Consider the following 14702-nt stretch of genomic DNA (forward strand, 5'->3'; position numbering starts at 1 on the left):
ATAAAAGTGAAAAGAGCAGCATCCTTGTCTTATTCCTGATCTTGGGGGAAATCTTTAGACTTTCACCATTAAGAATGAGGTTACTTCTGAGTTTTTTGTAGATGCCTTTATCAAAATGAAGTTACCTTTTATATCAGTTTGTTGAGTGTTTTTTAAATTATGAAAGTATGTTGAATTTTGTCAAATGCTTTTTCTGCATTGAGATGATCATGTGGGTTTCCCTTTTTACTAATACAGGGTACTATGTTGATTTTTTTCACATGTTAAACCACTTCTGAATTCCTGGATTAAATCCTAATTCATCATGATGACCAATATGTTGCTCATATGTTTCATATGTTTATGCATTTGGTTTCCTCCTATTTTGTTGAATTTTGCATCTGTAGTTATACGGGATATTGGTGTGTACTATTCTTGTAATGTCCTTGGTTTGGTATGAAAGCAATACTAGCCTCAAAGAATGAGTGAGAAATTTCTTTTGTAAAGTTGGTAAAGATTTTTTTTTTCTTCTGTTTTGAGATGGAGTTTTGCTCTTGTACTCCAGGCTGGAGTGCAATGGTGTGTTCTTGGCTCACTGCACCTCAGCTTTTTGGCCTTGACATTTTCTGATAAGAGATCAGCTGTTAATCTTATTGAGGCTGTGTACATGAGTTGCTTCTCTCTTGCTGGTTTCAATGTTTTTGATTCTATAGTTTTGGCTTTCAACAGTTAGATTATAATATGTCTGGATCTTGGGATTTATTCTATTTGGAGTTCATTGAGCTTTTCAGATGTGTAGACTAATTATTCTGTTGGATTTGGGAATGTCTTTGTCCATTATTTCTTTAAATATACTTTCTACCTCTTTCCCTCCTCTCCTTCCTATTGTGCATTTGTTGGTATCCTTGAGGGTGTTCCACAGATCTCTAAAAATCTGTCAGTTTTCATCTTCAGTTTCTTCTGTGTGTTATCTTTCTCAGACTGGGTAATTTCACATAACCTATCTTCAGCTTCATTGCTGCTGTATTCCATCGGCTTAAATCTGCTGTTAAGCCCCTTTAGTGAATTTTTTGTTTCAGTTATTGTATTCTCCAATTCCAGAATTTATATCTGGATCCTTCTAATAACTTATATCTGCTCATTGATATTCCCTATTTGCTGAGACCTCATTCTTGTACTTTAGTTCTTTAGACATGGTTTACTTGAGTTCTTTGACTATATTTAAAATCTTTTTCTAGTTGAACATCTGGTCTCCTCAGAGACCATTTCTATTGATTGCTTTTTTCCCACATATATATGTATATGTGTGTGTCCCACTTTCTTTGCTTGTCTCATAATTGTTGAAAACTTGTCATTTAAAATAGTGTGACAACTCTAGAAATCAGATTTTCCATTGCCTCAGGGTTTGTTGTTGTTGCTGGCTGTACTTGTTTAGTAATTTCTGAACAAATTATCTAAAATCTGTATTTTTTGTGATGTGTGGCTACTGAAGTCTCTGCTCAGTTTGCTTACTGTCAACTAATCCGAGATTTATTTTAACACTTGGAACCACAAGGAAAAGAACACTCAATTTTTGCCAAGAAGCTGTGTGTTGGGGACATGCCTTCATCACTCAGCCAGGCAGTTGACAATTCTGCCGTAAGCCTTCACTTCCTGTTTGCATAGAGCCTTAAGATCAGCGAGAGGTGAGAGCTGAGGGTCTTAGTTTTTGTTGTTATTGTTTATAGCATGTGCATAGCCCTATACGTGCACATGACCTCCTAGATTCTTAGGAATATGTCAGAGCTTTCAAAGCCCCAATGGACATCTAATTCCTCAGATATTCCTTTCAAGTTTTTGTGTTAGCCTCTTGTTTATCCCAACTGTTATTCAACCTCACAGGTAGCTGTGAAGTTAAACAACTTACTCCGTTTTCAATGAACATTCTTAGGGAAAGGACTTTTCACCTTGAGTAAGCTCTGAGTCAGCATGGTCTGTAAGTGGGATCTTTCAGGGAATGACCAGGAAGATCAAATAATAATTTTCTGGGAATGGAGCTTCAAAGGAGCACCTACCCATTTTGCCTCTTCTGGTGGCTGTGGTGGCCATTGGTTTCACACAATGATTGTGGACTATTGGTTTTCAAGGCTACCATGGAGCTGAGGGTGGACAGGAATAAGGCAAAGTGCCACAAAGCTCTCATGATTCTTTTTTTTTTTTTTTTTTTTTTGAGACAGAGTCTCTGGTGGGCTGGAGTGCAGTGGATCACTGCAACCTCTGCCTCCCGACTTCCAGCTATTCTCCTGCCCCAGCCTTGTGAGTGGCTAGGACTATAAGAGCATTTCATCATGCCCAGCTGATTTTTGTGTTTTTCATAGAGACTGGGTTTCACTATATTGTCCAGGATGGTCTGGATCTCCTGACCTTGTGATCTGCCTGCCTCGGCCTCTCAAAATGCTGGGATTACAAGTGTGAGCCACCAGGCCCAGCCACTATCATGATTCTTACTGAGATTCAGCTGTCTTTCCTGGATGAATACTTCCTGGCTTGAATAAAACAACTGGCTGCAAGCCTTTGGTCAATTTCTACAGTGCTGAAAAAGTTGATTCTATTTTGGTCAGTTTTCTTATTGCTTCTATGGAGGAGAGAATTTTTTGGACGTCCTTAGTCTGCCATGTTTCGTATCCAGTAGCAAGTTCTTACTGCATGGGATAAAAATGTTCTTGGGATCCAAGTAATGATAGGAATGACTTCTCCCCTAAGCATGGGAAGTGTCACCCAGATCTGTGAGATCCGTGGACCACCAAATGTTCTTGCCTCTCCCAATAGAGAACAGCATGCAAGATGGGACGTCCTGTTCAAGTCAGCCTATTTTAACCAGAGAATGACGGCTAGACGAGGTGATGTTGACAGCTCCTTTTGGCAGAGAATCTGACCTGAATGTGTCTCTCCTTGCAGGTCAGCCTCACTCTGGGTGAAATCATCCAAGGTGTGAATAGTTCAGATCCAGCCCGGTGTTTCCAGGCCACCCAGACAGCCAGGTATCTCTCCAAACAGACTTCTGCTGTTAGCAGGTTCATAGTTAGCCATGAGGTCCAGTGGCCTATTTGGTTTCTTGGCATTGGCAATATGCCTGTAAAACACACACAAAAAGGTAGCCCATCTACAAGTGAGATGAGATTGTGGTTCTACACTGTCCTTGAGGGCAATTTAAAAGATTCGATGTGTTGTCAGAAATGAATTGCTTAATTTACAGAAATTTCCGCTTGTAGATAATACCTTAAAGGGGAAAGTGTTGCTTGATCACTGCAAAATGCTGTCTTCTGAACAGTAGGATATAAAATAGCTCAGACCCAGTTATGTGCCTCATCTGATAGTTAGGAATGCCAAGAACATGTATAAAAGGAGGTTCTTTTTTTATTATTATTCTTTTTTGAGACAGTGTCTCACTCTGTCACCCAGGTTGGAGTGTAGTGGCATGATCTTGGCTCACTGCAACTTCTGGCTACTGAGTTCAAGTGATTCTCCTGCCTCAGCCTTCCAAGAGGCTGGGATTACAGGTGTGTACCACCATGCCCAGCTAATTTTTGTATTTTTTTGTACAGATGGGGGTTTCACCATGTGGGCCAGGCTGGTCTTGAACTCCTGACCTCAAATGATTTGCCTGCTGAGGCTTCTCAAAGTGGTAGGATTACAGGTGTGAGCCACTGCACCTGGCCTAAAAAAAGGTCCTTAAAACCTCCCTCACATGACCTCCCCCTCCCCACCCTCTCTTTCATTACATAGGAAAATGCTATCTCAGGAAAAGAACCCCCCTCTGAAATTGGCTGTCGAAGCGGGCCTCATTCCCAGGATGGTGGAGTTCCTGAAGTCATCACTTTACCCCTGCTTGCAGTTTGAGGCCGCCTGGGCCCTCACCAACATTGCTGCAGGGACCTCGGAGCAGACTCGAGCCGTGGTAGAAGGGGGAGCCATCCAGCCCTTGATCGCGCTCCTGTCTTCCCCCAACCTGGCTGTGTGTGAACAGGCAGTGTGGGCTCTTGGTAACATAGCCGGTGAGACTCTCCCCTTAGCGGGCTAAGAAAAGGGCGGGCCTTTGTTGGTGGGGTACACTCAATGCCCCAGAACCCATTGCCACGTAAATACCTAGAAGTGCTGTCAAGAGTACAATGAGCTATTTCATAACTTAGCGCGAGGCCAGGCACAGTGGCTCACAGCTGTAATCCCTGCACATTGGGAGGCCGAAGTGGATAGATCACTTTGAGGTTAGGAGTTTGAGATCAGCCTGGCCAACATGGCAAAACCTCATCTCTACTAAAAATACAAAAATTAGCCGGGTGTGGTGGCGTGTGCCCTGTAGTCCCAGCTACTTGGGAGGCTGAGACAGGAGAATTGCTTGAGCCTGGGAGGAGGAGATTGTACCGCTGCATTCCAGTGTGGGCAACAGAGGGAGACTCTGTCTCAAAAATAAAAAAAACCCTCAAATCCAAGTTTAGAAGCCAAATATTGAAGCTGAAACAGGATGATACAGTGTGTACTGAAGCCATAGGCTAATTAGAGCTATCTGTCAATACCAGGGTCCTACAGCCTCAGGGCTTAGTGGCTCCAAGAACAAGTCTTTGGCTCATGCAGTGTGGGAGTTTATGACAGACCCTGACATAACTCGAGATCCTAGAAGGACTCTGCCTTCCATGGAAGCTGCTAAGGGAACACGCCAAAAACAAAAACAAAAAAACAAAACTCCTTGGTTTGGGCTAAAAAGCATTCCCTGCAAATGCAATCCGAAGACTCCCTTTTTGAATGTGGCGCTCAATGCCGTGTTTCCTTCGGGGTCTAGTGAGTTAGTGCTGTAGGGTTGGAAGCCCTCAGATTCCTGGCTGACATCAATCTAGTATCTTTTTAAGGAAAACTCAGCTGAGTCCCTCAGGATTTTGACAAATTAAGATCAGCCAACTATTAGCATTTTCAAGTTCAGAGAAGCAGCAACCCACCATGACTGAGTCAGCAGAAACGGTACGATTAGACCTCCAAGGATTTCACATATTGGAATTAGCAAACAGAATGTAAAATAACTGCGAAAACAAAACAACACAAAAATGCTTGCAGAGACTTAGCGTAGTGGCTCATGCCTTTAATCTTAGCACTATAGGAGGCAGAGGTGGGGGGATTGCTTGAGCCCAGGCATTTGAGACCAGCCTGGGCAATGTAATGAGATCTCATCTCTACAAAAAATAAAAATATTCACTAGGCATAGTGATGCATGCCTATAGTCCCAGGGACTCAGGAGGCAGAGGTGGGAAGATTGATTGAGTCCTGGAGGTCGAGACTGCAGTGAGCTATGATCGTACCACTGCACTCCAGCCTGGGCAACAGGGTAAGATCCTGTCTTAAAAAAAAAAAAAAATGGCTTGCAGAAGTACCTAGTAGAGAAGCTGTCTTCCCATTTTGCTTGGCGTGCAGTAAAGTAGGCAAGACTGTAGGGTACGATGTGACGCCTTGCCTTATGGTTAACAAATACAAATAGAGACTTATGGGTCTAAAATTGTTATGCTAGCTAAAGTAGCCGATGGCTGGTCACCAGCACCTACGGATCCCCAGACTATTCTGAGTTGCATTGGAAGTATTGCCCTGTGCCAGGGTCTTCTGGGAAGACACCTTGGTCTGCACCAGCCTTCGTCTTCCTAAGAACCATGCTGTGAAATGCCATCAGCCCACCTTTGCTGAGTTGGCTGGCTCTGCTATGCCCATAGCCTCTGTTTCTAACATTGCTGACGAGGGATGCCTGCTTGTTACATCAGGACTGTCCACCCACCAGCCATGCCAGACACCCAGAATTGAGTATGTGGCTATGTTACCTACTTGCCAAACCTGGGAATGAGTTTTTTTCTCTTGCCCTTTGCACAGACCCTTAAAAAACAGGTCACCCGCTTCAGGATTGTCTTTGTTCTCTCCCTGAATGTCACATTCTGATGTATTTGTAGGCGACGGCCCAGAGTTCAGAGATAAGATCATCTCAAGCAATGCTATCCCACATCTGCTCGCCTTGATTTCACACACCCTGCCAGTGAGTGTCTTTTTCTCTCTTTATTTTTTTGAATTAAAAATTTAAAATAATTTTAATAGAGATGGGTGTCACTATTCTGCCGAGGCTGGTCTTGAAATCCTGGCCTTAAGCAATTCTCCTACCTCAGCCTCTCAAAGTTCTGGGATTATGGACGTGAGCCACAGTACCAGGCCAAGCGAGTGTCTAAATGTGAGAGAACCTAGCTAGGTAACAAATTCTAATGTTGGGAAATTGGGAAGTACTTCCAAATCAATGCTAGATCATGTGGCTGCTGTCTAGTCTCTTAGGGACTTGAAAACAAGGCTCAGGGCTGGGCATGGCGACTCATGTCTATGATTCCAGTGTTTGCTGGACCAAGACAGAAGGATCACTTGACACCAAGAGCTCAAAACCAGCCTGGGCAACACAGGTGAGACCCGGCTTCTAAAAATAAAAAAAAATTAGCCAAGCGTGATGGTGTATGCCTGTAGTCCCAGCTACTCAGGAGGCTGAGGCAGGAGGATTGCTTGAGCCCAGGAGATGGAGGCTGCAGTGAGCCAATATCACACCACTGCACTCCAGCCTGGGTGACAGATTGAGACTCTGTTTCATAAAAAACAAAAAACAACAACAACAAAAAAAACAATAATAGCAAGGCTTAGGACTGAGTATCATTTTAGGTAAAGATTGACTCAGTTCTGTCTTTAGGGACCAGTAGCACTGATCCCTCTGTTTGAGGCACTGGAAGAGGTCCACAAGCTTACCATCTTGCAAAATAGATGGCTGAGATCTCCATTCTAGGATCATAGTTTAACATTTATGCCTAGTGTTCCATTATTGGAACGCTAAGCTTGTGGGAGTTATTTATAACCTGCTCAAGGTTACCAAGGTCTGATTTTTCACCACAAAAATGTCGCAACCTCTGGCATAAATGGGTTAACGTCTCACCAGTTCTGTTCATGGGGAACAGGATCTTTTGAGGCTGAGAGTCAAGGTTGGTTGATTGTGGTTGTTGATTGAAGAGGACTTCTGGTTTAGGAACTGGGTTCTAGGTTGCCCTCAAACAAAAAGAAGCTAGGGGACTATGTTCAAAACCTTCAGCTGGGCGCTGTGGCTCACGCCTGTATTCCCAACATTTTGGGAGGCTGAGGCAGGTGGATCACCTGAAGTCAGGAGTTCGAGACCAGCCTAACCAATATGGTGAAACCCAGTCTCTACTAAAAATACAAAAATTAGCCGGGCATGTAAGTGGATGCCTGTAATCCCAGCTACTTGGAGGCTGAGGCAGGAGAATTGCTTGAACCTAGGAGGCGGATGTTGTAGTGAGCCAAGATTGTGCCCCTGTACTCCAGTCTGGCAACAGAGTGAGACTCTGTCAAAAAAAAAACAAAAAAAAACAAAAAAAAAACCCACTTCAAGCTGGAAAGAAAATCTGACATGGTTGAGCAAAAAAAAAGACTAGCCATGACCCAAGGAGGGTTCCAACTAGAGAATACTTACAATGTCAAGCAGGGAAAGGGCTTAGACACCCTCTTGCTGGCAATGGGGAGGCTTTGGAGGATTTTGAGGCAAGGGAATAAAGTGGTCTGATCTTCCAGAAACACCCATCTGGCTGCTTGCAGTAGAATTATATAGCAGAGGGAGATGGTGGAGCAGGTGGGTCTGGAATGTGGCTATCATAGACATGAAAGGGAGACAGGAAGAAGCCGGGATGCCCCTAGGTTTCAGGTTAGGTTGTTCAGATGACTGTCTATTCTTAGAGAAAGGGGAAAGTGCAGGAAAAAAAGAAATCGTACCTTTCATTGTGGGGGTTAAGTTGAGGCAACTTAGAGACGCATTACAGCAGAGTCGGGTTGAGAGATGTGCCCCCCTAGGTGACCTATGTGTATGTATCACCCAGCTGGGCAAGGTCAACTGGGGCCAGGGGTCACAAACCTGTCCTGACAAGCTGCTTGCTTTGTAAACAAAGTTTTATCAGCTGGGCATGGTGGAGCACGTCTGTAGTCCCAGCTGCTTGGGAAGGCAAGGTGGGAGGGTTGCTTGAGGCAGAGGCTGCAGTGAGCTATGATTGCATTTCTGCACTCTAGCCTGGGTGATGGAGTGAGACCCTGTCTCAAAAAAAAGTTTTACTGGCACACAGCCACGCTCATTTATTTACACACTGTCTGAGCTGCAAGGATAGAGTTGAGTTGTTACCACAGAGGCCACAGGCTGAAAATGTTTACAATCTGGCCCTTTATAGAAAGAGCTTGTCAACCCCTGACCTTGAGTGTGAGGAGGGCCTGGGACCCAGTCCTGCGGGCTCTAAGGTTCTAAAGTCGGGCAGAGCCTGTCAGAATGACTGAGCAGCAACAGTTCATTTGGCCGTAGAAAACCAGGCGTGGTGTCATGGTTGCCAAGAAGATCTCTTTCAAAAGGTGAAGGGCTGACTTCTAACCACAGCAGAGAGGGACAGTCACTTTAGGACCAAGAAACAGTTGCTGAGTTTGGTGACTTGGAAGGAGGTGATTCCCATTCCTAACCCCAAAGAATTAGGGGCAGAAACATGACTAGAATGGCCTGAAGAACAGCTGGAGGCCAGGCGCTCATGCCTGTAATCCCAGTACTTTGGGAGGCCGAGGTGGGAGGATTCCTTGAACCCAGGAGTTTGAGACCAGCCTGGGCAACATAGCAAGACGCTGTCTCTACGAAAAAGCATGCCTCGAGCGTAGCTACTCAGAAGGCTGAGGTAGGATCACTTGGGTCTGGGAGGTGGAGGCTATAGTGAGCTATGATCGTGCCACTGCACTGCAGCCTGGGCAACAGAGTGAGAGCCTGTCTCAAAAAAAAAAAAAACCCCAACAATTGGGAATCTGGGAGGTAGTGAATATAGATGCCTCCTTGAGGATGGACACTGAAAGAGGTGGGGTGATGGCTAAAAGGGGTGGAAGGGGGAGCGGCTCACAGTCCTAGAATGTTTTTTTTTTTTTTTTTTTTTAATTGGTGGGAGTGACTTGGAGTCAGAGGTAATTCTGGGCAGAATCTGTAAAGGCAAAGATTAAGGGCCAGGTGTGGTGACTCACGCCTGTAATCTCAGCACTTTGGGAGGCTGAGGTAGGCAAACCAGTTGAGCCCAGGAGTTGAAGTCCAGACTGGGGAACATAGCGAGACCTCCTGTCTCTACAAAACTTAAAATTAATAATCATTAAAGGCCAAAATGGATGGGATTCAGAGGCAGAGTAGGAAGACTTATCCTCAAATAGAAGACCAGAAATATGGGGATGACATGCCCGTGGTGTTCTAGACCAGTGGAAAGACCAAGTAAACCTTGCTTGGGAAGGAACACTTTGAAAGACACAAGGAAGGCTCCACCTAAAGTTGGAATGTGAAATATAAAGCTCATCCTGTGTCCCTAATACACATCACTGCCTACAACACATTTCTATTTGAAGCTCAACGCTCTGATTCAGCTGGGCACACAGCCTGTAATCCCAGCACTTTGGGAGGCCGAGGCCGAGGCTGAGGCCGGCAGATCACTTGAGGTCAGGAGTTTGAGGCCAGCCTGGGCAATATGGCAAAACCCCATTTTTACTAAAAATTTTAAAAATGAGCTGGGCGTGTGTGATGGGTGTCTGTAATTGCAGCTACTCAGGAGGCTGAGGCAGGAGAATCGGTTGAATCTGGGAGGTAGAGGTTGCAGTGAGCCAACATTGTGCCACCGCACTCCAGCCTGGGCGACAGAACAAGACTGTCCAAATGAATGAATGAATGAATGAAAGTGTTAAAAAGTTCTGGTTCATGCTGATCCATGATACTGATTGGAAATGGTAAGAACACACTGCTGTTTGCATTTTCTCTCCTTTACACCGGATGCTGGAGGCAGTCTCCTTGTTACAGATCACATTCCTGCGGAATATCACGTGGACCTTGTCGAACCTGTGCCGAAACAAGAACCCGTACCCTTGTGACACTGCGGTGAAGCAGATACTGCCGGCCCTCCTCCACCTCCTACAGCATCATGACAGCGAGGTTCTCTCTGACGCCTGCTGGGCGCTGTCCTACCTCACTGACAGCTGCAGCAAGCGCATCGGCCAAGTGGTTGACACGGGGGTCCTGCCCAGGCTGGTGGCGCTCTTGAACAGCTCAGAGCTCAATGTCTTGGTAAGTGTCATCACGGGCCCTGCAGATTCGTGTCCTTGAATCATAGTCACTTCAGCAGGCTCTGGGGCAAGGCTTGTCATCTGCATTTCCCTGGTCTTTGCTATTGTCTCTCTCTCTCTATTTTTTTTTTTTTTTTTTTTTTTGAGATAGAGTCTCACTTTTTTCACCCAGGCTGGAATGCAGTGGTATGATCTCAGCTCACTGGAACCTCCACCTCCTGGATTCAAGTGATTTTTCTGCCTCAGCCTCCCCAGTAGCTGGGATCACAGGCGCCCACTACCACCATGCCTGGCTAATTTTTGTATTTTTAGTAGAGACGGGATTGCACCAGGTTGGCCAGGATGGTCCTGAACTCCTGACCTCAGGTGATCTGCCCACCTCAGCCTCCCGAAATGCTAGGATGACCGCACAAGCCACTGCGCCCTGCCGCTTTGTTATGTTATTAAACATGTTGCCTACGTCATACCCTGCTTTGAAAGGTGGGTGCGTTATATTGACGATGCCTCTGTGCTGCCATGATACTCTTGACTTTCCTAATCTTTTACCTACTTTCATACTCTGCAGCCTTAATGATCATCTGTTTTGAGATTAGCATAGGATTTCTCAGATGTCAAGGTTGGTTTTGGGATGGTGCTAGGGGCATGGAGAACATGAGGTAAGACAAGCTTTTTTTTGGGGGGGGGGATAGAGTCTTACTCTGTCACCCAGGCCAGAGTGCAGTGGCATGATCTAGACTCCCTGCATCTTCCATCTCCCGGGTTTAAGTGATTTTCCTGCCTCAGCCTCCCGAGTAGCTGGAACTACAGGCATGCACCATCACGCCCAGCTAACTTTTGTATTTTTAGTAGAGATGGGGTTTCACCATGTTGGCCAGGCTGGTCTCGAGCTCCTGACCTCAAGTGATCTTCCCTCTTTGGACTCCCAAAGTGGAGAAGCAAATTCTATAAGTTGCTTATCCCTGAGTTCTGTGGTCTATTTGGAGATGCCCTGGTAAGGCTGTGACTGGCCTGAAGTACCACTTATACCTCTCACTTTAGTATCACGTAAGTAGCCTAATAGGCTAGGAACATTCTAGAACTGTTGCTGGACTTCACTGGGGCTGCCACTACAGTGCAGAAAAACCCAAATAAAGCCATCATCAGCCCTTGTAGGAGAGTTGTTTTGAGCCCAATCATAGACCTGTCCTGGGGATCTTCTGAGTTTTTGTGAAGGAGTTCCTGACTATACCAAGAAATGCCATTGCGATCTCATTATCTCCAATTAAATATTCAACAAGCTTGATACTGCTGCTAAATACTAATTCAGTCATTATTACATGATAAAGGCTATAGTCACCGGGCACAGTGGCTCACGCCTGTAATCCCAGCACTTTGGGAGGCCAAGGCGGGCAGATCTCTTGTGGTCAGGAGTTCGAGACCAGCTTGGCCAACATGGTGAAACCCTGTCTATACTAAAAATATAAAAATTAGCTGGCTGTGGTGGTACATGCCTATAATCCCAGCTACTCAGGAGGCTGATGCAGAATTGCTTGAACTCTGGAGGTGGAGGTTGTAGTGAGCCAAAATCACACCACTGCACTCCAGCCTGGGGGACAGAGCAAGACCCTGACTCAAAAAAAAAAAAAAAAGGCTATCATAAATTTAGCATGCGATGATGAAATTGAAAGCATATGAAAAGCACAACAGCATTTCTCAATAAAGATATTTCTTGGGTATTTCTATCCTACTTGAGCCAAACAGGTCGGAGACCTAAAAGTTCCTTTAAATCACATGGAGATAGTGATGGGCCAGGCGTAGCAGCTGATGATTGTGATGCCAGCACTTAGGGAAGCCAAGGCGGGAGGATCACTTGAGGCCAGCCTGGGCAACATAGCGAGACCCCCGCCTCTACAATAAAATTTAAAAATTAGCTGGCCATGGTGGCACACACCTGTAGTCCTGGATACTTGGTAGGCTGAGGGAAGAGGATCACCTGAGCCCAAGAGTTAGAGGCTGCAGTGAGCTATGATCACGCCGCTGCATTCCAGCCTGGGTAACAGTAAGACCTTACCCCTAAAAAAAAATAAAAAGGCCATGCATGAGTTGAATAAATAATGATCAGAGATACAGTTCCTGTGCAGACTTCCAGACTACCGTCAGCAAAGCATGGCAATGTTTGAGAGGGAACGGGTTGGTGTGATTGTTGCCTTCTCCTGTGACAGACTTGCAATACTTGGACAGCTAGTCTTGTTCTTCCAGACCCCTTCTCTCCGCACCGTGGGAAACATTGTCACGGGCACAGATGAACAGACGCAGAGGGCCATCGACACGGGCATACTGAACGTGCTCCCCCAGCTCCTCCAACACAACAAGCCCTCTATCCAGAAGGAGGCAGCCTGGGCCCTGAGCAACGTGGCAGCAGGGCCCTGTCACCACATCCAGCAGCTGCTTGCCTACGACGTCTTGCCTCCTTTGGTGGCTGTGCTAAAACACGTAAGTGGTGCACACAGGGACCATGGCAAAGGACTACTTTCCAATAGCACTGTGTTGAACTCCTTCAGGAATCCAGACATAGGCAAGCAAATTAATTGAGATCACAGGGGAGCTATGAAACCTGAGATTCCTAGGTCTGCCTGAAAAAAGGAAGGGGGCATTCCATTCTGAAGAACCCATTCGAGATTCGCAAGATGTGGCCGGGCGCGGTGGCCAGGCTGGATTCAAACTCCTGACCTCAGGTAATCTGCCCACCTCAACCTCCCCAATGTGGTGAAAACCCATCTCTACTAAAAATACAAAAAATTAGCCGGGTGTGGTGGCGGGCGCCTGTAGTCCAAGCTACTTGGGAGGCTGAGGCAGGAGAATCGCTTGAACCTGGGAGGCAGAAGTTGCAGTGAGCTGAGCTCGTGCCACTGCACTCCAACCTGGGCGACAAGAGCGAAACTCCATCTCAAAAAAAAAGATTTGAAAGATGGAAAAAGCATTGTTCAGTGACAAAGTGACCCCATGGCTCAACCATCCAGAAAGCTCTTGAGCTACTAAATATTGGCTTATGTCTAAGTGGTAGCGAAGGAATGTGCTGTCTATTCTCTCCCTACCAAAAGAGGGTGGAGTTTTTGTTTTTAGGAGGAAAACCCTATCAGGCTATGGTGATATTAGACACTGAAGGGAAGCCAAGTTAAATTGATTAAAGTGGCAATGTCAACAAAATTCTAATCTAAATGTAGAAATACAATAAAGCAGGCTGAGCACAGTGACTTATGCCTGTAATTGTAACATTTCGTGAGGCTGAGTAGGGTGGATAGTTTGAGCTCAGGAGTTCGAGACCAGCCTGGGCAATGTGGCAAAACTTTATCTTTACAAATTATATATATATGTACACACACATACACAAAGTAGCCAGGCGTGGTGGCATATGCCTGTAGTCCCGGCTACTTGGGAGGCTATGGTGGGCGGATCTATTGAGCCTGAGAGGTCAAGGTTGCAATGAACTAGCATCACACCACTGCACTGCAGCCTGTGTGACAGAATGAGACCCTGTGTCAAAAAAAAGAAAAAAGAAAAAAGGGTCAGGCACAGTGGCTCATACCTGTAATCCCAGCACATTGGGAAGCTGAGGCAGGTGAACCACCTGAGGTCAGGAGTTCAAGACCAGCCTGGCCAACATGGTGAAACCCTGCCTCTACTAAAAATACAAAAAATTTGCTGGGCATGGTGGTGGGCACTTGTAATCCCAGCTACTTGGGAGGCTGAAAGAGGAGAATTGCTGGAACCTGGGAGGCAGAGGTGGCAGTGAGCTGACATCGCGCCACTGCACTCCAGCCTGGGCAACAAGAGTGAAACTCCATCTCTTTAAAAAAAAAAAAAAAAAAAAAAAGAAAAGAAAAAAGCTTCATTCTTCTGATTTACACTCCCCTTTCGCAAGAGCAATGACTATCCTTTGCATTTTTCTTTTTGCCACCTTTAAAGAATTGAGCTGTGTTTAAACCATCTGTAGTCAGGAGTGGTTACCTTGGGCTAGGGGTGGGGAGGCAGGCGGAGTCCCATGGGGGTGAGGAGAAGCTACTGGCAGTGTTCCTGTTCTCAGGTTGGGTAGTGGGTTCCCAGGGGTGCATCAGGTATGACAGGCTAGGCAAGAAAGGCCAGGCGTGTCACCGAAATTATAGCTTCTTCCAATCTATTCGGTACTACTTGTCCTGCACTCCCCTGTGAATCTGTACATATTCTAGTGAGAAACGTCTAGTTATAAACCAAAGAGCATTTATATTTCAAGTGGTGTCTTTTGAACTAGAACTTGATTGGACCCATAAGTTATTTGTTTTGTGTTTTTACACTGAGGTCAGTTTTCCCCAGCCATAAAATGGGAATAATAAAATGGGAATAGAAAAATAGAAGATAAACTCTTCCCATATCTCTGGGCCAAGTATACATTATAAATGCAAAGATTTATTGAGTAATCTTCCTTTCTTTTTTTTTTTTTTTTTTTTGATACGGAGTCTTGCTGTGTTGCCCAGGCTGGAGCGCAGTGGCACGAGCTTAGCTCACTGCAAACGTTTCCTCCCAGGTTCAAGCGATTTTCCTGCCTT

The 14702-nt window shown here is 45.6% G+C and overlaps 1 protein-coding gene across 1 annotated transcript in view; it reads left to right on the forward strand.

Annotated features, from left to right (window-relative positions):
• Positions 1 to 14702, forward strand: part of KPNA7 (karyopherin subunit alpha 7) — a 34076-nt gene that overhangs the window by 9907 nt on the left and 9467 nt on the right. Inside the window, exons 3-7 of the mRNA XM_032266538.1 lie at positions 2917 to 2999; positions 3745 to 4013; positions 5940 to 6022; positions 9878 to 10141; positions 12379 to 12612. Of these exons, the coding sequence (XP_032122429.1) occupies positions 2917 to 2999; positions 3745 to 4013; positions 5940 to 6022; positions 9878 to 10141; positions 12379 to 12612 (933 nt within the window). The remainder of the gene's footprint in view (positions 1 to 2916; positions 3000 to 3744; positions 4014 to 5939; positions 6023 to 9877; positions 10142 to 12378; positions 12613 to 14702) is intronic.

Source organism: Sapajus apella, unplaced genomic scaffold (assembly GCF_009761245.1).
Source record: "Sapajus apella isolate SASKATOON/1434 unplaced genomic scaffold, GSC_monkey_1.0 scaffold159, whole genome shotgun sequence".
Taxonomy (NCBI): domain Eukaryota; kingdom Metazoa; phylum Chordata; class Mammalia; order Primates; family Cebidae; genus Sapajus; species Sapajus apella.